General features: G+C 35.0%; 2 protein-coding genes, 1 long non-coding RNA gene and 4 pseudogenes across 3 annotated transcripts; 5 read left to right on the top strand and 2 right to left on the bottom strand.

Moving 5' to 3' along the window:
* The first annotated feature begins 7666 nt into the window (after positions 1–7666).
* LOC143577155 (hydroquinone glucosyltransferase pseudogene) lies at positions 7667–9171 on the top strand (annotated as a pseudogene).
* Positions 7693–8133, top strand: LOC143577160 (hydroquinone glucosyltransferase pseudogene; annotated as a pseudogene).
* A 346-nt stretch (positions 9172–9517) lies between the features above and the next one.
* LOC143577168 (uncharacterized) lies at positions 9518–11715 on the bottom strand. The gene is made up of 3 exons (XM_077061082.1): positions 11531–11715; positions 10336–10468; positions 9518–9875 (listed from the first exon to the last, which is right to left on the bottom strand). Exons 1-3 carry the CDS (start codon positions 11689–11691, stop codon positions 9819–9821), a joined length of 351 nt encoding a protein of 116 aa, XP_076917197.1. The 5' UTR covers positions 11692–11715; the 3' UTR covers positions 9518–9818.
* A 4633-nt stretch (positions 11716–16348) lies between these two features.
* LOC143577169 (uncharacterized) lies at positions 16349–17156 on the top strand. The gene is made up of 4 exons (XR_013143071.1): positions 16349–16495; positions 16593–16861; positions 16934–17021; positions 17099–17156. It is a non-coding gene; the product is annotated as an uncharacterized LOC143577169 (long non-coding RNA).
* A 1356-nt stretch (positions 17157–18512) lies between these two features.
* On the top strand, positions 18513–18998 carry LOC143577162 (hydroxycinnamoyl-CoA:piscidic acid hydroxycinnamoyltransferase pseudogene; annotated as a pseudogene).
* A 12-nt stretch (positions 18999–19010) lies between these two features.
* On the top strand, positions 19011–19877 carry LOC143577163 (spermidine hydroxycinnamoyl transferase pseudogene; annotated as a pseudogene).
* Positions 19878–23264: 3387 nt separating this feature from the next.
* On the bottom strand, positions 23265–26338 carry LOC143577170 (uncharacterized). The gene is made up of 6 exons (XM_077061083.1): positions 26061–26338; positions 24318–24383; positions 24136–24210; positions 23929–24058; positions 23711–23833; positions 23265–23619 (listed from the first exon to the last, which is right to left on the bottom strand). The coding sequence occupies exons 1-6, from the start codon at positions 26219–26221 to the stop codon at positions 23479–23481; spliced, it is 696 nt and encodes a 231-aa protein (XP_076917198.1). The 5' UTR covers positions 26222–26338; the 3' UTR covers positions 23265–23478.
* Between the last annotated feature and the right edge of the window lie 379 nt (positions 26339–26717).

The raw sequence follows: 26717 nt of genomic DNA on the forward strand, positions 1-26717 counted from the left end.
ATTCAATGAGTTCCTATTTTTCCTGAATTTTGTCTTATATATCATACAAGATACACCCACCCACACACAATATCATCATAGGTTTCGAATAAAGGGCAATAAGTCACATCATTGTCCAACAAGCCACATGCTATGTTATGTTACATGCGTGCAACAAACCTCTTTTAGAGTTGCAAGTTTATATGGTCGAAATTGTGAAAGTAACAAAACAAGCAAGAAGTTTTGATGATCTTTAATATGACTCCTGTGTCGCTTCAACTAATAAGGCGCACACGTACTAGTAATCTCTATCATAATCTTACTTTAATACAAGTATACAAGATTAAACATATGTTACAACTCTTAATAGACAAGATATAAGTAGCCTACATCTCTTTCATATAGGTGATATTTATAATAGCAACCTAGCAAATAGATAAATGGAATGTGCATGTACATGACACTCTTGTATTGTAGTTTGCTTGATATTGATGGCCATTATGTAACACAATAAAAAAAACAATTTGGACCACACATTTAATTGTGTAGTAATGGTTTATGATGTATGATGTTGAAATTGTTGGTTCCACCATTTATTGAGATAGTCGATTAGCCACCACAAGTAGTAGATTATGCAATCAAGTATACATATTGGATCCAGTTAATGAAATTAGGTATATATGATTTAGCTAAGGTTACCGACAATGTTTTGAAATCTGAATATAATTGTTGGTATGCTTTATTGGTTCATTGATCGGATGTTAGATATTTTAGTGTAGCTAGATTGACTTGTCAACGAGTGTAATCATAATATACCGTAAACAGGTCAAGAGATGCAGAGTGCACATTTGTGTTAGTATGTTATGATGTTAGGGTGAAGCCCCAAACGAACGGGAGTCTAGGAGCAGCGCCCTGGTAGTAAGGTCCAAGGTGTAGCACCCCTGGCTAGGGTCGAGATGCCAAAGACAGGCAATTATCAAATTCTTATTTGGATATCTCGTTCATTTGGTCGAACACTCTCATTCTGGTTCACATAGAATTCACTATCAAAAACACATACGAAGTTCTTGATATTTTTCTAAATTTATCCGTTTGATATATTTGAAGAATTACTAAATACTTTCGATCTGAAAGTGTAAACAATTCTAAAAAAATCCATGCAAGTTGTTATTCCCGAAATCCCTAACATCAGAACGACCGGTTTAAAAACAAATGACATCATAGATTTTAATTAATTTTAATAATTAACAAAAGAAAATTATAGAGTGTAATAAATATACAACATTTAACTTAAAGACAGATGTTAGATGAGACATGATTAACAATACAAAAAATTATAACAAAACTAAGAAAACATACTTTATGTACAAGGTGCTACAAAACCACCTTTTAAGTTTTTATAATAGCAAAACTAGTCTTTTATGTTTACGCATTTGTTCAATAGTTGTCTTTTAGCAAATTCAATGACACTATGACCGGATGTATACTTTATGTTTTAAATTCCTATCACGTTACGTCTTTTGACAAAATTCCTATTAATTTTTCTTGTTAAATTTGGTCATGTGCCTTGCACATGAGATAGTTTTGTAAATTTACAATTAGTTTAATAATTTAAAAGATCCATACTACAAATATATTTAGTTACGTACACTGTTATTATATATGCTCATTAAAAGCCAATCACAACACTGATTCAAACATAAGTTAAAATTACCATTGCAACGATTTAGATGCACCGTTGTAGCTAGTTGTGCTCAGATTTATACACATACGTGTCAAAACTTATTACAACACTTAATAAAGTCTCAAGAACGTACCCCATTATAGATAACGAGATCGGCTTAAGGGGTGTTGTCCCTTGACCCAACAATGGGCGTGAACGACGCCTTTTGAGCCCTGCTTTTTTCGGACTCCTTGCACAATTGCACTAAATTGTTCAATTTGCAATTGTAATCAAAAGTTCATCATGCATGTTAACAAATGGCATTTTTTCATAAATTTATACAACACTTGTACTGAACTAGAGAACATAAATTTTTGAACGTAATTGTACAGTTTTTGAAAAGACTTATCACACTAAAATCACCAACATTTCACGTAATGTTTGGTATTTGTATAAGTAATTGAACTTTATTTGTAACCTTCGTACTTCATTTTAGAAAATAATAAGAACATAAACGAAAGGACTGTTGTAAGGTAGTTTTATTTCAATTAAAATTTCAACGTGTCAGGAAGGATGTCATGTCTTGAAAAATTTCTCAAACACCAAACTCGTTAATGTTGAATATAACATAATGGATCGAGTCGACTGACAATCTCAAACGAATTGTGATCAACAGAGAACAAGAAATCTATTTCAAGAACTCAAGGATATATCTTTAAAACAAACGAACTGGAATGCTAGTCCTGGTACTCAACTTTGAAAACAAATTAAAATAAATAATCCAATAGACTTGTCTAATCGGATTGACCAAAACAATTATTATATATATTAATTTTCAACTATCTTGAGCATTAAGGGTTTATATACTAATTTTCAACTATCTTGAGCATTAAGGGTTGTATCCTTAGCTTAAAGAGTAGTACTCTTTACTTCACATATATAAAACACAAACCTTTTAGCTTTTTTTTTCTATTATTTACATTTCAGTTTTAATATTGGCGCGTAAACACGCCATAACTGACGTGCATGATTGAACGTTTTACATTTAATTTTCGTTAGTTTTAACAGTCTCGATGCAAAGCGCGGGTCTACTCATTTCAAAGCACAACTTGAATAAAATGATTTAACATTACTTTTTCAGTTCTACGTCCCCACCGCAATGCGGGGGGCTTGATTCTAGTTTAGAAAAAAAAATCAAATTTAACTCCAAATTACTTGAAACTAGTTATAAATTAATTGTTATTTTGATCTCCTTCAGCCTCCCACGAGATCGAACGTACCAATGTACCATCCTAAATATTGTCTCGTTTAACGGCTAAACTCCATTGGTCATTTTTTTATTTGGAACAACTAATTATCTATATAGTTATGAAACTTGGGTTTCTCAATGGAGACTCATGATCGATTTCCACTTACAACACTTTAGGATGACATGAGTGACTCAATAAAGAAAGACGGGATCTTCGTGATCTTCGGTTTGATCTTGAGGACGTCCAGGTTTTACCGCCAGTGTAGGGATGGCAATGGGTCGGGTTTGGGTCGCGTTTAGGTATTCCCAAACCCATACCCAGTTATTAAAGTCTATCCCAAACTCGTCGGGTTTTAATCGGGTAATTACTCGTCGGGTTTCGGGTTTCTTATCGGGTTTTGATAAAATACCCTTCAGGTATACCTGGCTCAAAAACCGCCGGGTTTTGACAAAATATAACTAATCGATTACAAAGATGGTTACCATAAAGATAAAATATCTCAAATAATTAGCATAAACAAGTTACGACAAATAATATATTTGGAATATATTATATATATAACATAAAAAGTTATATCGGGTACATCGGGTATATAATCGGGTAAATGGGTTTATGCTATCGAGTAATCGGGTCGGGTATATTAGAAATCCCAAACCCGCAAAAATTTTACAACTAATCCCAAACCCGTCCCAAACCCTAATGGGTCGGGTATTACCCGTCCCATTTATGTCGGGTTACGATTTTTCCTATCGGGTTCGGGTTTCATTGTCATCCCTACACCAGTGGGGCATTTGCTCAAGGGCTCCGTACGGCTGAGTTGGGTGAGGTGATGGCCTTTTGCTATCAGGTCATACAATACGAAGTACGTAGACAATTCTATGTTTGTTAGCCGACGTACTTTTCCAAAAATAAAATATAAAACATAAAAAAAAAATCTTATTTTCGATTTCTAAATAAAGTTTGTCCTTTTATATTTTACAATCTTTTTATAACTAAAGTTGGGTCATTGGCCCACTAAAGAAAATTAAATTTTTTTTTTTGGGTCTCCCTCTACTTCACAATTAAACCCATCAAGTTTTGTGTTAAAAACATGCAAAAACTAAAATTTTGTGGACACAAACTAAAACCTCACATCATGGTCCTTCACCAGTAAACTACAAAGAATCACTTGTTATAACTTTGTTTTATTATAAACATGTAAGAGAGCCTTAATTACAAAACACACCAAAATCACACAAAATAAATTATTTTCCAACAATCGTTCTTCATCTTTCCTGATCTTCATATTCGACGCACACCTTTGGGTGTATGTGTCTTCCCCGACAGTACTACTGTAGCATTGCTTTGGCTGTCAAGGAGAAACATACACATTCCCCTGAGAGACCTGTAAATATTTCACAGGACCCATGTTGAACACGTATCGTAGGGGAAAAACATTTTGATCTTTATCTTATTTATAGCATTTTATTATTTTTCAGTTTTATCTAAATTACTTTACTGCTTTTCTTGTATTTCAATGTATTGAGATTAATAGTAAAAGGGTTTATTTTTAAATTTAATTTTATTATACGTACGAATTCTTACACCTTGTCCTCTGTTATAATCTTAAATCTTAATTTTGAATATATATAAACGAAACCTCCATAAATTTTTTTAAAGCTACTAGATTGTTATATTTGTAAATGAAGGTTTCAAATGCATATGACCGAATTCATGAGTATGAGTCTCACCAAACCCAGATAGCCCTTAAACGAATTAAAACCTCTCATTATAATAAAACTTAATTTCAACAAATATTTGATATTAAATCCTACTTTAATAGGGATAAACTAAAAATTAATATCCGATTTTTTAAATATAATAATTATAATTAAGAAACAATGTTATAGTAAATAAAAAGTGGGTCATGGGCCTCAACAAACCCAGATAGCTTTTAACCGAGTTATAACATCTCATTTATTTGGGAAACTTTTTCATCATTAATTCCTAAGTATATTATTAACTTTTTTACAATAAATAACAAAATTAAAATCCTAAAAAATATATAAATGTTATAAATGAATAATAACCCTGTAATACAAGTGATAAAAACTAGTCTCATATATATATATAGGGCTCGTTACATTTGATTTTCTTTTTTACTAAAATTTTCTACAACTAGTAATATATTATTTCTCTAAAAGAATATTGGGCTTATCATGGGCTGTCCAAGAGTATGACTAACCCATTTAAGATGCTCGTGGGTTCGACAAACTCCATAACAAATGCTCATACGTCGTTTTGAATAAACTTTGGGTTGTAACAGCCACTTGTAGTCAATGGATACGTACATATGCTTATTAGCATTTATTTCCATCCCGGGATATACTAACCGTAAGTGATTTCCATTGAGGGTTATCACCATTCCCATCATCGTGTTCATTGAAACTTGTAAGTTGTAACATAAAACCTAACATCGGTCTTGGACCATCACTTCTTAGCTAGAGATAAACGTCTTTTTGTTTAACTTCACCAGAACCCATCCTCTTTTTTAAATTACTTTATGTGAGAAACCCACAAGCAACTTTACCGAAAGTAATATATTTTTTGTTTGGTCAGAAGAGTCCTCCGATTTTGATATTGGACTAGTGATTCAAAAACTCGCTTGTTCATCATCGATCTTAAATTGAATCTCTTGTTTATAGATTTTTTTTTGCTTCAAACAATCAAGTGTAAGTGGCAAGTCCAAACCAAAAATGAGTGTGGAAAAAAGATTATGTTGTCTCTTTCTTTGATTGAAACAATCAAGTGCAAGTGGTAAGTAGAAACCAAAAATGAGCCTCTTAATTTAGAAATAAAAAAATTGTGTTGTCTGTTTCGTTGCTTGAAACAATCAAGTGTAAGTGGTAAGCACGACCATATTTGTCAATCATGTATTTGGGACCCAATTCAATTAGTGGCATTACATTAAAATATAAAGATTTTGGATTAGTTGATACTTGATACAACAATATTAGGTTTTTAACCACTCTATCATAGAAAATTTACATTGTTGGTTCCTACTACTAAACCATAGAAAAAAAAAGTGCATAATATCGTCACAAACGTTTATTTGTTGTTTGAATTCTTCTCAAATACAAAGTCGTTACTTAATCTCCATAAAGCCCACCAAACGACAAAAATAATTGACCCAATAAAGTCTTTTTTGTGTTTTTATACATTCAAATTTCGAGCCACTCCATTATATCACCCTGACTATAAGAATTTACCAACAGAACCCATCCAAGACACAATGAGATGCCCAAATCCAAATAGCAACCGAGCAATTACCAAAAAGATGATCGTTAGTCTTTGTGAAGTCATGAAATAAAAGAAAATAAAACATTCGGAACATCTACACGCTTTCCCTCCAAGTTTAATCTAGTTGGAATCCTATTCATCAACACCCGTCAAACATTTATATTAACTTTCCGAGAAAGCAAGTTAAACCAAATAATCTTGTGTGTCCTGTCGGAAGAATATAATCATTAATAATCTTTCTCGACCCGTTACCCAAGAAATCATTCATATCCCCCAAACTTCCAAACCCACCATAGGATTACCCCCAAACGCTATATCCAGCCCCTCTAACCATTCTTAGAGTCTTAGTTTATTTCATATTTATTTTAATGTTTAAGATAAAGATTATTTACTTTTGTATTTATCATTAATTGTTTCCTAATTTGAGTATGATTAAAATTGTAAGTGTTATAAAAACCATCAATAGTTTCCGTTTTAATTGTATTCCGTTCTCGTTGATTAATAATAAAAAGAGGCGCATAACATTCATGTAAATATCGGTTCGTATTCTTAATTCACTTGATCGATTAAGTTCAACATCTAAATCCACACACTTTGCTCTATTTATTATCCACAAAAAAACCTAAAATCTTTATATCATCGAGAAGGCTATTGATCCTAATGGACTTGTTTTCAAAGATCGACTTGTTTGAGCTCTTCAAACATACCAACAAACGTCATGATTATCGAATGACAATTAATTAGTCTTGTCATGTTGGATATTTACACCCGATTGTTTAGTTGCCAACAAACCGGTGTTCATTGGCTTACTGCGTGTAAGGTCTTCATCTCTCTGAGCATGGTGGGTCTTGCGGAACCAGTTGGTCTTTGCGCAGACATACCCCATCAAGGTGTGTCTTGCGGGTCCAACTGGGCTTTGCAGGGACCTACCTCTTCAAATGTGCACCTCTACTTTCTATGGTCGGTTTGTTCATTCGATCTTTAGTATTTTCTCATGGACATGTGTATGTTGCATTATTTAGATTAACGAGAAGACGCGACTTAAAATTGTTAATAACTGGATAGCGATGGAAAAGTTGTCCTTAAACTTCAAATGTTGTTTAAAAAGAAAAAATTTCAACTTTGTAAATTGTAAATTCAAAACTTCTTTATGTACTTATTATTTTCCTTGATTGTGTTTTTTTATTTGCATCATATTATAAATTATAATTTAGACATTAACTAATCTCGTGTAATACACGAGTTCAAAAAAAGCTAGTAATATAATATACATGATACATTTTGAGGTCCTAATTGTCAAATCTGGGTTCAAAAGCTAGTAATATAATATAATGAATGCATGAATGAAAGAGAAATCAAATATCTCTTATATTTCTAAACTATTTAATTATTGTTTGTAATTATTTGTTCCAACTCCCACTTGCATTGCATATACCCCATCTAACTTCATTCATGTCCTCACATATAACTACATTCTACACATACATCTTTCTATACACATATTATTATTGTCTAGCTACAATGGAAAGACCATCACATATAGCCATTGTACCAAGTCCAGGAATGGGACACTTGATCCCATTAGTCGAATTTGCCAAAAGGTTAAAAAACAATCACAACATCTCTTCAACTTTCATCATTCCGAATGACGGCCCGCTTTCGATATCCCAAAGGGCTTTTCTCGACTCCCTCCCGACCGGGTTAGCCCATGTCGTGCTTCCTCCGGTAAATTTTGATGATTTACCGGACGCACGAATGGAAACCCGAATAAGCCTCATGGTCGCACGGTCACTCGACTCGCTTCGTGAGGCTTTTAAATCATTAGTAGCCGAAACTAACATGGTGGCTTTGTTTGTTGATCACTTTGGCACGGATGCATTTGATGTTGCTATCGAATTTGGTGTTTCGCCTTATACGTTCTTTCCATCAACCGCCACGGGTTTGTCTTTATTTCTTTATTAACCAAAGCTTGATCAAATGGTTTCGTGTGAGTTTCGGGACTTGCTTGAACCGGTTCAGATCCCAGGCTGCATATCGGTTCAGGGCCAAGACCTACCTGACCCGTTTCATGATAGAAAAGATGAGGCTTATAAATGGATGCTTAATAATGCAAAGAGGTATAAGATGGCTGAGGGTATAGTGGTAAATAGCTTCAAGGAGTTGGAGGGTGAAGCTTTGAAAGCTCTGCTAGAAGACGAACCAGGTAAGCCGATGGTTTATCCGGTTGGACCAATGATACAGACCGGTTCGGGTTCGGGTTCAAGTAGTGATGCAGATGGGCCAGAGTGTTTGAAGTGGCTAGATGGGCAGCCATGTGGTTCTGTTTTGTACATATCTTTTGGGAGTGGTGGAACCTTATCTTCTTATCAGCTCAATGAGTTAGCCATGGGTTTGGAATTGAGTGAGCAAAGGGTTGTATGGGTGGTTAGAAGTCCGAGTGATAAACCGAACGCAACGTTCTTTAACTCACATGGTCACGAGGATCCTTTGGGGTTTTTACCCGAAGGGTTTTTGGAAAGAACCAAAGGTATTGGGTTTGTTGTCCCTTCTTGGGCCCCACAAGCCCAGATCTTGAGTCATAGTTCAACTGGTGGGTTTTTAACCCACTATGGTTGGAACTCGATTCTTGAAACTGTAGTCTATGGTGTGCCAGTGATCGCATGGCCACTTTATGCAGAGCAAAAGATGAATGCGGTATCCTTAACTGAGGATATAAAAGTAGCTTTAAGGCCCAAAGCCGACGAAAATGGCATTGTGGGTCGTGTGGAGATTGCGAGGGTCGTAAAGGGTTTATTGAAAGGGGAAGAAGGAAAACCGATTAGAAGTCGAATTCAGAAACTTAAAGAGGCAGCTGCTAACGTTCTTAGTAAAGATGGGTCTTCTACAAAAAGCTTAGATCAGTTGGCTTCTAAGTTGAAAACGAAGAATACTTGAAGCATTTATATTATCAAGCATTTAAATAAAACTTGTTCAATTATTCTGTCTCATATGTGTGAATTATTTAAATAAAACTTGTTCAATTATTCTGTCTCATATATGTGAATTGTTGTCTCATATATGTGAACTGTAGTTCTAAAGATTTGCAGATCTTTTAGTGCTCGAGTTTTGTTAGATCGGTTTTAATTTATCAGGGTTCTTTTATAGCGACTTTGTTTAAAGGTCTCGTAGTGGACATATGTGTAGATTTTGGAGGATTTTGGAACATGATTAGAGGGTATGCGTGATAATCGTTAAAAACGAAGTAATATTTATTTACATTACTTAAAAAATGATATGTGGTAAGTAAAAGTAGATGCTGTATGCTAAAAAATAATAGCTTTTTAATCAACAAATGTTAGTACAGCACGGAATTGATAATGTTCCAAGAGTCCTTAACCCCAAGCAAACCAAACTATCGACAACTTACGACCCAATACTCATGTCATACACATGAGTCATCAGAACACGATTTATAATCAACGGAAACGACCAAAAGTTGAACTACTAAGGAGTGTTAAGCCAAAAATGAAACACTGTTATCATGCCAAACATAAGTCGAGTAACATGTACCTCAGTGAACGTTGCACCTTGTTGCAGAATTTGGTCCAAGTACGACTTTACAATATTATTGCTTTATGTAACCAAACAACATTGCTTCTTTTTTATTTTTAAACAGGCTCATAAAGACCCAACATGTGACCGTCAATGCACCGCATTGCGGCTACCTGTCCAACAAAGCAAGAAAATTGGAGGCTTTCTGTTAATCTTTTTATCGCATATTATGCAGAACTGCCAGTTTCGACCAGTATACGTATAAAAGGGTCAATTCAGCATTTTGGTTAATGTTTTACCTCTATTCTCTAATTCGTCAAATGGATAAAATCCCGGGAAAAAAAAAGGTAGTCAAATGGGTTGAAAGTCACCCGCAGCATAATCTTAACGCATACTACCAACTAAATACCTTTACTAAACAGATCAAGAATATTAATGTAATAATAAAAATGAACTAATCATATATTAACACACATTCTTCATAAAAAAATTCAAAAATTTGGACCAGAATGCGGGTCAACCCAACCCGTTTGGTACTAAACGTTTGACAACTCTGGTATGAAACAACCCCTTGAAGGTTTCAAACAAGTGCTTATCTAAGGAGCTAGTGATTATTATTATTAATATTATTACCTTTCCATGGACCTCATATTTGATAGGGCCATCCATCTCTGCACCTAAAGCCATGAGTTTAGTCACTGTACTGTTAATGTCCGTCACAGTGAATGATAACAGTGACGAATACCCCTTCGGGATCGCAATCTCGCTGTAAAGAGTCAAAATTACATCAGAAAATGTAAACTTTATTTAAGGGGTGTGCGTGGTTCAGTTTGGGTCGGTTTTGTGCTAAAATGAACCAAAAACTGAAACTTCCGTTTTTCCGTTTTTGAACTTTAGAAAATCGTCCGGTATCCGGTTCAGTTCAGTTCGGTTTCGGTTTGCCATTTGAGCTTGAAAACTTGAAACCGAAAAATAAATTTGGCCCAAAATAATGAATTTGAGCCTAAAATCTAAATCATTTTGTTAATTAATAATTAACTAATTATTATACATTTCAGCTAATATACTTATGTTACATATTTATAATATTCTTATAAATTACTTAAAATAAAAAATAAAACATAAAACAAAACCGTCGATTTTCGTATTGGTTCCGTTCCATTTTTCAGTTTCAATAGATAAATTACTTAAAAGCTATGCAGTCAATCTCGGTGGCATCACGGTTATCCGTCCTCATGTGAAATATCGGTCAGAATATTGGCAATATCGGCGATATTGACCGATATACCACCGATATTCCCGATATCAGTGTTTTAAGTCTTAATTTTCAACTTTTAGTGTTTAATGTTGGTGGTTTGAGTCTTAATCAGTTCCTACTTGCTACAACTGTTAGTGTTTTGCAAGTTGTAAAAGGATAATTTGTTAATAGCAGGAGAGTATACTGAATTGTTAGTGTTAAAGTGCTATATATATAAATTTTGCATGATATTAAAATTACCGATATCTCACCGCGATAACCAATATCTCAAATATCGGTCTTGACCGATATCCGATATTTTTCCGCATTAACTACTTAGCTTAAAAGTTAAAATAAAAAATGAAAATCTATAAATTCAGTTCGGTTCGGTTTTCGGCTTTTATTACACTTCGGATTTGTTTTTCGGTTTCATACACACCCCTATTTTAAATAACATTAACTAAATTAAAAAAAAAAGGTTAATCAAACATAAACCCAATATAAAACCCTAATAATAATCTATTCCATAATAATATTCATCATAAAGGTATACTGAAATCAAATGAAACAGGATCTGAATTAACTAGTAACCTGGAAGAATGCATGAGGGCCAGCTTAAGTGGGCCGGATTCGAGTTCGGCCCACCGGAGAGTACACACATTAATGCTGAAATCGAGTCCTTCTTTGTAGAATTTAGCTGCTTTTGGTACGTCTTTGTGCAATTGCAGTATCCATCTGAATGAAGCCGCCATGTTTACCGCCGGTGGTGATCGATTATTAATATGTCCCGGTTTTACTTTCCGGTGGCTTCTCCGATCACCCGTAAATTAGACTGACAACATTGGGCCTTTATTTAAACTCTTTAATCGTTAAATGGGCCTTTCTCTTTTTAAGTCCAAAAATAGATAAGGGCCCAAAAAAAAAGCCCGAACCAGAAACCGGACAAAAAAAAAACGGTTCTATACCTAGGTTTTTTATACCCGGACCCTACCCATATGGTATGCATTAAAGTACCAAAACCCGTACTCGATACCGAACCCGATTTGTACCGGTAATACCCAAAAACCGGAACCAGTTCCATACCCGGAACCAGGTTTTTCCAACCGGGTTTTTCAAATACCCGAACTATACTCTAATTACCCGAAAAAAATACCACTAAAAGGTTCAATCGCTTAAAAATCCAATCTCTAGCTAAAAAATATCCGGAAATAAAATGCCCGAGAATAGGGTTTTTTTCAATATCCGGAAATATGGTATTCAAATTCCCGGTTTTAAATTACCCAGTTCTAAACCTGACCCGAACCCGATGCATATGGTATGGTTTTTAGTAACAATACACGGACCCCAACCCGACCCGGGTATTGCCAATACCTAATTTTCAATATCTGGTCATACCCGAACCCGGTTCCATACCTGGAACCGGGCATATGGAAAACCAGATTGTGCACCTCTAGTTTACATTCATACTCGTTATTTCCTAAAAATAAAGCTGAATCATTTCATGTGGTTTGCTTGGTTACGATGTGGTGTCTTTGGAAGAAGCGAAATGTGTTACTTCATAATGGGACTCCGATTCAGATACCGAGCTTGTTTGAAAAGATAAAGTCGATTGGCTTCCTTTAAGTTAAAAATAGGTCCAGGTTGACATGGGAAGATTGGAGTAGGTTTTGATTGTAATTTGTGTGTTTTTGTTGTTTGTTTTTGTTTCTTGGGTGGTGTTTGTATGGGCTGGCCAATTCCGACCCATATTGTATTTTTAGTACATTAAATCTCAATATTTGAGTGTATAAACAAGTTTATCTAATATCCCCTGGTGGTGGATCTAATCGAAGGACGAAAGTGATGGAACTAGGTACTCGGTAGACTTTTAGTGAAGATATATGTCACCTGTAGGCTTGGTTGGTACAAAACTTGGTATATAATGCCAATTAAGAAGGTATGTATGTTAATAGCCGTTGGGTTGTATAAAAGAGGGAAACACGTATAAAACTTGGTGCAATACCAACTTTAATGACCCAAATAAGTGAGTAACTAATACGAAAAATATAAGAGTGATACAAAACATCTCAAGGCCTGACTTTATGGAGATCTAAAGTTCAAAGTTAATTTAGTATTATTGGAGTTTAAATTTATCTTATACATCTTAAGGTTTAAGAGAAAGATAGTTTCATATTTATATTGTAATTAATTGTTTCCTAGTCTGAGTATGAGTAACCCAAAAACAGAAGATATTAACATCGCTCTCCCCCAATAGACAACAACTTTGCTTTCGAACATATTCTCCCACGTTTTATCTTTTATCGTAACTACTAGAAAAGTGTTTTCTTGTACTCCATATATAGGAACCCCATTAACTTCAATCCTATCAATCGATTTCTTCATACACAGACAGTAATTACACATGATCAATGGTTAGGACTCGCGGCAAGACAAAGACTGATGTTGTGTTCGGCCATAATTGATTTCTTTGTTACAGCGAAATGGAAGGTAAGTGGGCAACAAGGTACATGCACTATAATTTCTATTTTAGTCTTTGACGTTATTTGTTTGTTAGACTAGTTTTTCAAGTGTTTGGAAGATAGAAACATATCAGTCAATATAATAGAAATATGCCCAACATATGTTCAGGTTTAATATCGATTTGACCTTGAGTTTTTCAAAGCTTTTAACAGGTATTGTACATATACTTGCGTTTGGATTGTGAACGTCATTATTAATTAAAGAATTTCTGAGGTATAGTTATTCAAACAAAACTATAAGTGTGTGACATATGGATTGGGTCGAGTTACTACCAATGTTTTAAAATCCGTTATTTTACTTAAACGTATCGGATTTAGTTAAAAAATGGTATAACATCTTGAGTCAGGAGGTTTAACCGCGTTGAATAGTTTACCTTATAATTCTATATAAATACAACTTCAACTTAAAAAATTACCAAAAAATTCATTAATAAACATCTCGTGTCAAATGATTGAGTCTAAAAAGAAGTTTGTACTCTGCATACGAACTTAAAAATTACAAAAGATATAAATAAACCAATCTTGGATTTGCATAATACAAAATTGGTTTATTAGCAAATCGTCGTCTATGTTTACTCATTTTAATTTTATCTGCTAGGTCAAAAGTCATTTTTAAATAATATTGGTCGCAAAAAAATATCAAAAATCTCTTATGTTTATAACTAGTTTACCGGTTTAAACCGGTTTTTTTAGAAACCGGCCAGACGATGTTCTAGTAAACTATCTAAAAATACTATGCTCTAAATACCGTTTGGTTTACCAAAATCTAGTATAACCGGTTCAACCGAGTGATAAGTGCCAATTTTTAAAACATCGTTATTACACTAACCATAAATGAATCAAACTATAAAACATGAGAGATGCAACTTAACTAGCCTCTTTCAGGTGCAATGAATGTTGATATAAACGTTTTTAAAATCATACCTTTATTTAATTTACTAAAGTCCGTAACAGTGTTGGTGGAATAAAACATGTGCATATTTTGCATATTAATTTCATAAACAGTACTCGATGTGCCAATATAAAGCTAGCACATGTTTATAATATTACTCACCACCACCTTCCATAAACCACATTCACTCACCACCTTCCAATATTAATCTTACACACACTATTTATAATATTACAATTACAAAGATTTCTTTGCATTTAGGGTTACAATTACAAAGATTTCTTTGTATTTAGGATGAGTTAGAAAGGATTAAATTAATGTAATTTCTCAATAAGTTATCCTCCAAAAAATATGATGATTACTAAAGATAACTATTTTTTAACATAATTATTCTTTCATTTCCTCTAATTTTTCCAACACAAGAACACACCTAATCAAAAAAAAAATCATTCGTTTCCTTTCCCTTTCTTATCTTTCCCTCTCCTCTCCTCTCCTCTCCTCTCCTCTCCTCTCTTTGGTTAAAAAACTAAGAACAAGACAATACTCTTATGTGTGTCAACGAAGGTGTTTGTTGTCTTCAGCAATTATTTACACGTCTGAAGGCTAACCTTATAGAGTTATGTTTCCCTTAATACTGGTTCCTTTCATCTCCAGATTTTCTACATTTCACCTCTGCTCTGTTACTCTTCATCAATCGCATGTAACCCTTTTTTAGGTTTTTTTTACTTCATTGGGTTTTAATATTGAGATCAATTTTGACTTTCATGGGTTTAGGTTTTATTAGCTGTAATTGAATTTTTTTTTTATTGAACCTTTTTTTTCAGATATACTCATCTTCTTTATTTAGATGTGTCAAAAATTGGGTTCCAATATGTAGAAACATAGATATTACGTCAATATAGTAGGTAGGCGGGCAACAAGCTGCGCCGCCACCTCTTTCTGAATTGCAAACCCTAACCTGCTAAAGACATACCCTTGCCCCTTTGGAGTCGACACATTGCTATGCACAACCTGTTGGACCCTGGTTAGAAAACGGATAGCTTCCGGTGCCAAGGAGCCAAATGTATCAAAAGCCAGAGGGACAAAAACATGTTGGTTCTCTTCGCAGGCTTTAGCATGTTTCTCCACCTTCTTCGTTTCAGCCCCTTTCATTGCTTGCCCAGCTACAAACCCATTATCCCTCAAACCAGCTAAGGGAGATACCCTTGTAATTGAAATTGAATTTTTTACTAAATTAGGGCTGCAAAGTTGGCGACTAGGTATTGTTTTATGTTAGTCAAGGGTTTTGTGGTTCTAATTGGGTTTTTTGTGTTTGAATTTGGCTTCTAATTGGGTTTTCCATAGAAATGGATTTTTTTACTTAAAAAAAAGGGTTTAGACTTCTAATTATTAATTGTAATTGAATGACAGTAGTCAAGGTGTTTGCATTTGTTGGTTTGGTAAGTCACAATCTGACTATGAGTGATTGAGATTAAATCAAAGTTTAACTCCAAAAATCAAAATCAAAATCAAAAACCTTCTTAAACCATACCCTAATTCGATTCTAATCCAAAATAAGATTCCTTAATTTGCATTACAAACAGCTTTTATTTGCCTAATTAACACAACTTAACAGCAACCAAATTAGGCCAACAGTCGATACAAACTTGCTATATATCATATCTTCTTTTTTATCATTGTCTTGCAATCAAAGCAAAGCAATTGCAATTATTGTCCACCATCTCCAACCTTCCTCTATTTCTTTCCCTTATATTATTTCATTTGTGTAATTGAAATATAAATGTAATTATGACGCTGATCTGTCTTTCGATTCATTAGAAGTATGTAATTATGACGCTGATCTGTCTTTCGATTCATTAGAAGTATGTCATTTCATCAGTATTTCGATACGTATGACATGTCCCTCGGTGTTATATAAAAATATTAATTTCAAAGAAATATGTGTATGTGTAGCTATGTACTACCATAGTACATAAACTGTTACAATTCTTACTATTGTGTTATATGAAAACTAGGATGACATCAAGAGGTGTTTCCCTCATCAGAAACGAAGACGGAGGGGAACCTATAGACATTCGTTTGATAAGAAAGTGGCAGTCCTTTGTGTTTAAAGATGAGTGTTGCTTCTTATTCGTAGATAAAGAGGTACATTTTCTGTACATTTTCTTACTTTACAGGTGGTTTCGATACAGTTTATTACTATCATAGTAGCTGCAATTTTTACGATTAACATAAAATGTAGGGGCATGCAATTGAGGCGTGTGGCAACACTCGAGACCAAATGCAGTTTGAAAAAAAAATGGAACTTCAAGGTTGCTATCGAGTTTCTAACTACCTGTCACAAAAGGCAAGAAAGAGCCACAAGGTTGTTCCTCAAGACGCCACTGTAAAACTTGTCCGAGGAACCTCCTTCACTCCAATCGAACCGTCGGGCTTTTCCATTACACTACTTCAACTTCGCACCGTTTCACATTATAAGAAGCCGCCTGAATGTGAACTTACAATTAACAGGTCTAAAGAAACATAAGTCATTCATATCAACTTAGACATTATATATGCTACTAACAAATGTCTACTTTACAGACTACATTGGGCGTTTTGACTCGATAACCGTGGACAGAATAACCTCATCAGGGCGAAAACTCTTCAAATTTATTTTGGAAGACGCATAGTAAGAAGCTAACACATATTATTGATTGTTCACAGCTGCCGCTATTAAACTAACCATTTTAAAATATAATGATACAGTTTGAATGAAAAGTTCATTGAAGTGGCTCTTTGGGGAGATATAGTTGATATGGTTGACAACTATAAAATTTCACGTATCATAGTACACTTACAAAAAATATTGTCTGCAGGTTCACAATTAGGTACACCAACATACCACAAAACCAAAGAGGTCGTTTCACAATCGCACAATTATTGCAGATCGATCCGGCACAAAACTTTGTAAGTCGTTAACATTTGTAAATTACAATACATTCAGTTTGTGGCGTCAAAACTAATTGTTAACAACAATAGGAACAAAGATTTTCTTGCATTGCTAGGATCACAAACCTCATCCATGGGAAAAAATGGTTTTACCGAGGGTGTGTCCAATGTAATAAAAACCTACACAAACTTGGTGTCGGATGGATGTGTGGTAACCATCCAAATGAACAACAACAACGATACATGTAAGAACATCAACTACAACAACCTCCTTAATGGCAAAAAAATGACAAAATATTTTTGTAATTTAGGTACTGTTTGAATGTAACTATCGAGGATGAAACAGAGATGGCAACGGTTACACTTTTTGATGAAGCTGTATCTCATTGGTGCGCACAGACGCAATGAAAATGGTGATCGAAAAAGCATTTGAAGACCCGGAAACAATACCCGACCCACTGCAAGTAATAATAGGCCAAACAAAAATGTTTTCAACTCCAGTTCAACAACCGCATTGACCAAGGGTCCACAAGATTTACGTGCAACAAAGTACTTGAAAATCCGAATGTACTCCAGCAAGTACCACATCAGAAACCACCAAGTACCGAGCTCCAACAGTCACTTTTACAAGGTAACCTTTCTATTTAGGAGTTAACAATGTTAAATTCTGTGTGATTTTGTCCTCTTAGTACATTATAATGATCTTATTCTGTTCTTTATTATTATTATTACTATTATTATTATCATTATTATTATTATAAGATAATCTCTTAATGTCGGTGCCACATACAATTTGATTAAGTCGAATTCGAAACGACTCACCGTTATTCATGTGTTTGGAGTTTTAGATGTATTTGTGCACTAAAGGTTTTAAATTTTGGTTTAATAAAATAGTTACAACTTAAAAATCAGAACTTTGCCTCTAAACCATTTAACTACATATATTCTATTTACTACTAAATGAGTATATTTTGAAAGCGGATAGGCATGAAGCTACACAGCCATTTTGGACAACTGAACAGCCTTGCAAAAATCACCTCATACATGTGGCAAACTCTTACTATGTAGATGCAAAACACATGTAGTACATAAATAATTGGTGTAACTAAACTATCCGCATAAACCTTTATTGGCTTATATCAACTCTACTACTAGCTTACAAACACACAAGCACGCAAACAACAACCCCACGCAAAGCGCGGGTTAAAAACCTAGTTACAAACAATTAAAAATGGTGAAAGTTGGGCAATGTTTTATAATAACACCATCAAAACCAACACCAAATGCACCTATGTGTGTCTCTGAACTAGACCAAGAAAAACCTATAACTCATGCACTCACTGTCTACTTTTACCACCCTGACTCGGTTTCCTTTGACGCAGCCTCTCAAATACTCCGAGACTCTCTAAGTCAAGTCCTTGTGCACTTCTACCCTCTCGCGGGACGCCTACGTTACATCCCTCATACGGGTGGTCGAGTAACTCTCGAATGCAATGCCGCTGGTGCGGTGTTCCACGAAGCGATTTCAAGTTACAAAATAGAAGATTTCAAAGACTTTGCACTCCCAACCGAGCTGCGGTCACTTGTGCAAATTGTCGATTATGACGTGTCCGATTTGCATGAACTACCACTTCTCATGCTGCAACTTACTGAGTTGAGGTGTGGTGGGATTAGTCTAGGAATTGGAGTGTCGAATATTATGGTGGATGGGACGTGAGCGTCCCATTTCATGGACGAATGGGCGAGAATAGCGCGTGATGGTTTAATTGGAAACCAACCGTTTCTAGATAGGAGTGTGTTGTTGGCTGCAGAGCCAGCAACACCTCCCAGGTTTAAACACGAAAGGCTTGAACCAAACTCGTTACTACTTGGTCAGACTGATGACCAAGAGGAGCGTAATAAGGAAACAAAAATTGTCATGTTACATTTAAGCAAAAAACAAGTGCAAAAGCTAAAAGATACCGCGAACGAAACTTGTCCGGGGTATATTTCACGTCCGTTTAGCCGATTCGAAGCGGTGGCCGGGCACATGTGGAGGTGTGCTAGTAAGGCCAAGAAACACCATCCTACGCAACCAACGAAATTGTTTATTCCAGTTAGTATTCGAGGCCGGATGGCATTGCCAGAGTGGTACTTTGGCAATACCATTATGAAACAGGCCGTGTGTAGCCACGCTGGTGAGTTGGTGAGGCGGCCCTTATCTTACGTGTGTGGTAAGATAAGGGAAGCTGTGGAAATAGTCACTGAGGACTATGTTAGGTCAGCCCTCGATGATACGAAACGTCAGGTGGATTTAATGTCTGTTCGGACATTTCATAGCATTGGGTCCACAACGGGTTCTTTTGATGGGAACCCGAATATGGAGATTATAAGTTGGTTGGGTATACCCTTTGAAGGTTTAGATTTTGGGTGGGGAAAGAGTGTTTATATGGGTCCCGCAACTATTAATGTTGATGGTAAGGGCATTGTTTTCCCGGTGAAGGCGGAGATGGTTCGGTGTCGGTTGCACTGTGGTTTCAAGTTGCGCATATTGAGAACTACGAGAACTGCTTTTATCAAATTGAATAGGTGGTTGTTGTTCCTTGTCAAAGAATAATGGAAGACAAAACTCTTTTAAGTCTTGCCATACCGTTTGAATACTCATTCAAATGTTTTAAATTATGGTGTTGTAAATAATCATTTTAATTTCATTGATTATGAATTACTAGTATGTTTTTCAATTTATGTGTTTAGAGAGAGAAAACCCTCCAATTGAAATAGAAATAATATCTTATTAGATATGTATAGTTGTTTCACATATAATGAAAAACATCACGTCATGTCACTATCACGAGAAATGAAAAACAGCCCATTAAAAACTTTCGTAATGTCATCACATCCCATGGCTCCACCAGATCATTTTCCATGGGGTTCAGACTTTCAGCGTTAGGCTAAATTGCTGGCTAGTTGTGGTTAACTGGACTATGAGTCTTTGTTTCATTGGGTTTGCCTGGTTTCACAAAAGAATAAAAAAATGTGACGTCACATCACGTCATGTCACTATCATGTAGGTAGCAAACGACCCACTCAAAACTTGTGTAGTGGTTTCACCCACCCCATGGTGCCGCCAAATCATTTTCCGTCGGTTTCAGCGTTAGGCTAAAGTGTTGGCTAGTTGTTGCTAACTAGACTATGAGTCTTTGTTTCATTGGGTTTGCTTGGATTCACAAAAGAATGAAAAACATCACGTCATGTCACTATCACATAGGTGGCAAACGACCCACTAAAAACTTGTGTAATCGTTTCACCCAACCCATGGTGACGTCAAATCATTTTTCATGGGTTTCAGCGTTAGGCTAAAGTGCCGGCTAGTGGTGCCTAAAGTAACAAGAGTCTTTGTTTTTCGTTGCCTATGTTTTACAACATTGTTTGGTTCACATGCAACTACTGGAAAAAGTGTTCTTCCTATATTCTGAAAATAGTAACCTCATTAACTTCAATTCCATCACCCAATTTGCTCCGTACATAGACAATAATTAGGTCCCGGGGACCAGACAAGCTATCCTGGTTTGTTGCGATTCGCATTCCGGTCTAGGATAAATATAATATATTTTAAGCGTTGAGTCACGTTGGGTCGTAATTTCTATTTCGGCCTTTGTTGTTATTTGTATGCTAGAACGGTTTATTAAAGTGTTTAGAAAATAGATACATACTAGTGTTCAGTGTTCACACACGCGCTGTGGCGACGGTGTAAAGATGTTTATTACACACCGGCTTCACTTGAAAATATGAAGTCATCACCAGTACCACCATCGCCTTCGGTCACCATCTATTCTCTTGGGGCCAATAACTTTTGTGAACCATTAAAAAAACCCACGCGTTGCAGCAGGGTTATGATACTTATGAACCAAGCCAAGTAGCACCAATGCCACACCACTGCCATCGAAGGCCAAAACTCGAAAAAGCTCGTATAGAAAAAAGAAATAATAAGCAAAAAAAGTAAACCGAACGAAAAGTAGACGTAGAAACGTCAAACCACGTACGCGAAACGCAAAACATTGGAAACAGTAACTAATTAAGTTAATCTAGAACCCCGCATTTTGCAACATAGTTGAACCGCACACGCACGTCGCTCCGAGTTAACTCGCAAAATTTCGATCACAATGTAAAACGAAGTATTTGTTAAAGATGAAAAGTATAGGAGGCAAAGTTAAAAGTGAAAAAGCATCGTGGTTAATTTATAGAAGATGACAAGATGTAAACATATGAGGGTTAAAAAAATTAAAACAAAATATATATTAAAAAAAATGCCTGTGTGGTTACAACCATGTAAGGCAAAAATACAACTAACTATACGCACCACTCTCACAATTGTATATATATAAATTAGTCGATAGAAGATATCGATTAGTTGGGTTGTTACACAAACTATAACTGAAATCGAACTATAAAAGGTAGTGTTTAGAAAATGGTAAGTGAACATTTATTAGCACGTGGTATTTGAATTCTGATAATGTTGTATGCTACCACTTTCCATACCCAATTGACAGTACTCACGGCCGACACCGACATGAAGGAGTTAAATCACGTGTTTCATAGTAGACTTTCATCTTCTTACCACCGAGGGCCAATCTGAGTTCTATAAAATAAGGGGTTGGTTGTATCTTTTGTATGCTTAATGCACCCCAGTGACAGTTGCGTGTTATGTACCGGTTAGTTCAAAGAAAATATAACTGAATTAAACTTTATAGAATTATAGAGGGATATCATACTAAGGGGCTGTTTGTTTACATCTGAATGGTTCCATTCAGATGTAAACATCTAATTCATTTAGACTTCAGGCTGTTTGGTTCCAAACAGAAAGACATTTGAATGGTTAAAATTAGGTCTGAATCATTCAGACTTACTGTTGTTGCTGAATGGGACAGATGCTCGTTCAGATCTGAATGAACCAAATCATCTTCTTCATTCATGATCATAATACGAAAATAAAAAAAACATAGTAAATGCTAAAATAGCCAAAACAAACTAATAGTACCGCTAACCTACTAACTCTAGACGATTAGGAATAACAACTGGTTTGTGGGTGTATTGTTGCGTGGGTGAGTTGACACGTATCATTGTGAGCAAAGTAGAGACATGATATGACTAATTTAGTAATTTAAAAAAGGGAACATGTATAGTACATTCGATAGTTAAAATTTATAACGCCGACTATTGTTCCACACCTTCATTATACTTTCAGCAAGCAAGCTTACTTAGCATGTCACATCATCTTTCCACTTATTCTTTCAACACACATTTTACCCTCAACACTACCAAGGCTCATTCTTGTCACATGCAACTTTATTATTTCCACACATTCATTGTATTTTATATTTTTATTTAACAAATATTTTCTTTTTATTCCAAATAAATTAAATAACTAAATAAAGTTTTTTAATTAAATTTTATTGTAATATTTTTTTATTTTACCTCAAATAGTAAGTAATGTCAGTTTATTTTACCAATATTTTCTATTGTTCTTTAAATGTGTAAACAAAATAACTCTCTAGGAACAAATTAATTACAAAAAATCATTTGCAAATAGTTTAATTTCGATTTATTTAATTTCGTAATTCCCGCGTCAGCATGCCAGCTGTACCGCACTAACTTCAAAAAAGCGTGGGTGCTCGTTTTACTGGAACATGAGAGGTTTTTTGGTTTGTTTGTTCTTAAGAGTGAGAAGGGCTCATTGAGAAAGATGAAAGTGAGATTTGAGTGTGTCCGCTCTTAAACCCGCTTATTTTTATTGTGAAAGTCATTATATGATGACCCCAAACCAGAATTAGACATTATTATACGTAGTGTTTGTCCTTTGACCATAACCGGTTTTTTCATGACTCATAATACACATTAGCCCATCATTATTTTCATACCACATGTACTTTATTAAAGCTTTCAGAATACAATCCAAATACTAAAGGTTAAAACTTTAAAGTCATAACAAACTCTACCAAGATAACTAAAAACTTTTTGGGATTCATAAGATTCAAATAAATATGTGTCTCTAATAAAACAGTCTAAAAAAGGATACAACTGTTACATTATCAAAAACCAAAATCCAAGTTTTGGGCTTTTTCAAACCCAGAAACAAGAACACATGCATTTAATTCTTCGCGTGAACATCAACTAAGTTATTAGATTGTTTAATTATTTTGAGTTGAAAATGAACCGGTTCAGCTGATGATCATTTTCGTCAAGTACTCGCTGTGCTCCGGGAAGTATTCCAACAACTCGTCCTTCTTCACCCACACAAAATCTTTGCTTTTAATATCAAACTTATTTGTTGCAATCACTTGAGACTTAAAGAAAAACCTCTAAGAAACAAATTCAAAATATAAAATTGTCAACGCCAAGTTTAAAGAAAAAACTTCAAACCGTTTACAAGAATCAAGTAATTTTGCATACCGTGAATTGATTGTCTTTGTCGTTCTCGGTAGGTGGCATTGCAATATGGCCCATTGGGGCGTTTCCAACAAAGTACGTATGCGATAAATCTCCAATAACAGATTCTAGTGCAGATTCTGCACACTGAATGAATAGTTTATTTCAACAATCAGTACACAATATCAACGAAAATATGTAAGTAAAATTACAAAAGTAAAATTACAAAATGTCAAAATTACCTTGCGCAACGTCTCTTCAGACTTGTAAACTTTTTCAGGAAAGTGCCATACGGGCTGGCCTTTGGGAGAACCATATGCATCACCATAAAGAAGAAGATACAGCCTTCTGTCAAGAGCTCTTTGCAATGACCTACAAAAACCGAGTGCAAGTATTAATAATTCTCAAAAGACTGTTTGAGAATACCACAAATTGGTTAAAAATCGTACTTTTTATCATTGGTTTTGTCGGCTTCAGTGATCCTAGGAGCTGGTTTAAAATCAATTTGGTATTCGCCTTTACCCCTGAAAATGCATGTGCAACAACAACACTAAAAATAAGCCTCAAATACGTTAAAGGCTTAGAATAACTTGAGGTGAAGAAAAAATGTCAAGTGCTGTAAAAAAACTACCTAGCATCAGATTTTTTGAGGAATTCTTCAGGATACGCCCGACGAAACTGTTGCCTCCAGTTAAAGCTACATATTATCATGATGATATACTCATTAGTCCAGAAACACACAATCAAAAAAGTAAATACAGCATTATACATTATTGTTTGGCATAATCAAAATTAAAAATGAATGTTTGAGAAAACGAGTGTTCTAAGCATAATAACTAGATTTTATTAAGAAGCAGAGCTGCACGTGACAACTCTGCATACAGCTTATACCTCTAAATTCAAGCTCAACATTGATCGCAAAGTATGATCAAGTTGAAAACACAGGCAATTCAAGTTCAAGAATCAGACAGTTTGACCTCAAAACAGACTACAAAAGCACATTATATTACTTAGACTATGTACAGTGGTTTAACTAAAAAGTGAAAAACACCCCGCCACGTCACTGCCATGTAAGCTCTCACTAACTTTTCCAACAAAAGTGTGCAATGGTTTAACTAACAACACAATTACTGTTTAATATTTTCCTTAATAAAAAGTGTGAAAAATGGTTTGATTGGTTAAGAAAAGACCCTCGCCCCACACATTTGAGCCCCTTACCCTGTTAAAGCAGTAGCGCCCAAAGAGCGCCCCCTATCCCAATCGTGTAATGGTGTATGGCGCCTTCTTTGATGAACTGATGATGTGGGGCGTTAACCCACAACATTTGGTCTAACCAGCATATTATTAAAGTAGCTATGAATTGGTCCAAATTTGCATTTACTCCTTTTATTCTCTATTAATCCCATACCCAGCCAATTCAGGGCGGCAAACGAGCCGAACGGACACTAACATGGCTTTGTTCATGTTCGTTTGTTACGGAAATAATGTGTTCATGAATGGTTCACGAACACTTACCGAACGAGAATATGGTTTCCTATTTTATGTTATGAGTAATACCTTAAAGAATTTAAAATATTTAGATGAAATAAATACATGTTCAAAAAACTTTCATCAACAACATATACAATCGAGCATGAACGAACGTTCGTGAACACATTACCGAATGTTCATGTACACAATTGAACGTAGTGGTGTGCAAGAAACCGAAAAAACCAATCCGGAACCGAAAAAACCGAAAAATCCAAACCTAAAAAAACTGAACCAAAACAAAAACCGACGGTTTGGTTTTATATTTTCGTAAAAACCGAACTAACGGTTCGGTTTTGGTTTTGCATTTGCATTTATTAAATACCAAAAAAACGAACTCAACCAAATTCCTAAATTTTTATTTTTTTATATTTTATATTAAGTAATTTATAAGAATTTAATAAATATGTAACTCATATATTTTTGGTTAAATGTATAATAGTCTATTATTTTACAATTAACAAAACTATTTATACCTAAATTCATTATTTTTTGCCAACTTTTTTTTTCGGCCTAAACGTTTCAAGTTCAAATGATAAAAACCGGAAAAACCAAAACCGAATGGAAACCAAAATGAAAACCGAAACCAAACGGTTTTCAAAACTCCAAAACCAAAGTTTTGGTTTTCGGTTTATTTTTAGCCGAAAACCGCACCACGCACACCCCTAATTGAACTAACGGGTGCTCTGTTCATGTTCGTTCATTTATTAAACATGTCTTACAGCTCATTTCAGCTAAACCCTAGAAGCCAAAATAAATCCCTAATTTCTAACTCATTTTGTACATAATAATAATAATAATAATAATAATAATAATAATAATAATAATAATAATAGAAATGACTAACGAGAACTCTTGAAACGCGTAAACAACGGGATCGACTTGGGGGATAATGACTGGAAGCCGCTCGAAGAGCACTGACGCTACGATCTTTTCATCTTTTGTGGATGTGGAAAACACTCGGTTTGATGCGAGAAGCCGTGATAAGGCTGTACATGATCTATGCATAGCTGCGGTTGTTTAATTGATCGATTTCACGAATCAATTGCAGAGTTTTGATCCAGAAGATGATGAAGAAGAAGGTATTGAGGGTTTTAGAATTTGGGCGAAAAGTTCGGCCCGTTATTCAAATCAAGTTTGGGCTTTATGTTATGTGGGTTAAACAAATTTTGGCCTTCTATACTAAATAGAGGTGCACAAATCGAGTTTTTCAAATACCGGGGATGAAACCGGGTTCGGGTATGACCGGGGATTGGAAAATCGGGTATTGACAATAAGCGGGTCGGGTTCGGGTATTGTTATTTTTCTTAAAACCATACCCTATGCATCAGGTTCGGGTCGGGTATGGAACCGGGTATTTGAATACCGTATTTTCGGGTATTGAAAAAACCTATCTTCTTGTTTTTTTTTGGCTTTTTTAGGGTATTTTTCGGGTATAGATTGTATTTTTAAGGGGTATTTTCGGATATTTTTAAGATATTTTTCGGGTAATTTCGGGTATAGA

Source organism: Bidens hawaiensis, unplaced genomic scaffold, assembly GCF_021521415.1.
Source record: "Bidens hawaiensis isolate Kalapana, Puna unplaced genomic scaffold, B.hawaiensis_p1.1 tig00028477_1, whole genome shotgun sequence".
NCBI lineage: Eukaryota > Viridiplantae > Streptophyta > Magnoliopsida > Asterales > Asteraceae > Bidens > Bidens hawaiensis.

What these genes read in the sequence shown, in the direction of transcription:
- LOC143577170 (XM_077061083.1), bottom strand. Translation starts at nt 26,221, where the DNA reads ATGCATAGATCATGTACAGCCTTATCACGGCTTCTCGCATCAAACCGA. An exon ending in GACAAAACCAATGATAAAAA is followed by an intron (nt 24,059 to 24,135) that starts GTACGATTTTTA and finishes CGGTTTTTGTAG; the next exon opens with GTCATTGCAAAGAGCTCTTG. An exon ending in ACAAAGACAATCAATTCACG is followed by an intron (nt 23,620 to 23,710) that starts GTATGCAAAATT and finishes TTTGTTTCTTAG; the next exon opens with AGGTTTTTCTTTAAGTCTCA.
- LOC143577168 (XM_077061082.1), bottom strand. Translation starts at nt 11,691, where the DNA reads ATGGCGGCTTCATTCAGATGGATACTGCAATTGCACAAAGACGTACCA. An exon ending in GCCCTCATGCATTCTTCCAG is followed by an intron (nt 10,469 to 11,530) that starts GTTACTAGTTAA and finishes GACTCTTTACAG; the next exon opens with CGAGATTGCGATCCCGAAGG. An exon ending in AATATGAGGTCCATGGAAAG is followed by an intron (nt 9,876 to 10,335) that starts GTAATAATATTA and finishes TTTGTTGGACAG; the next exon opens with GTAGCCGCAATGCGGTGCAT.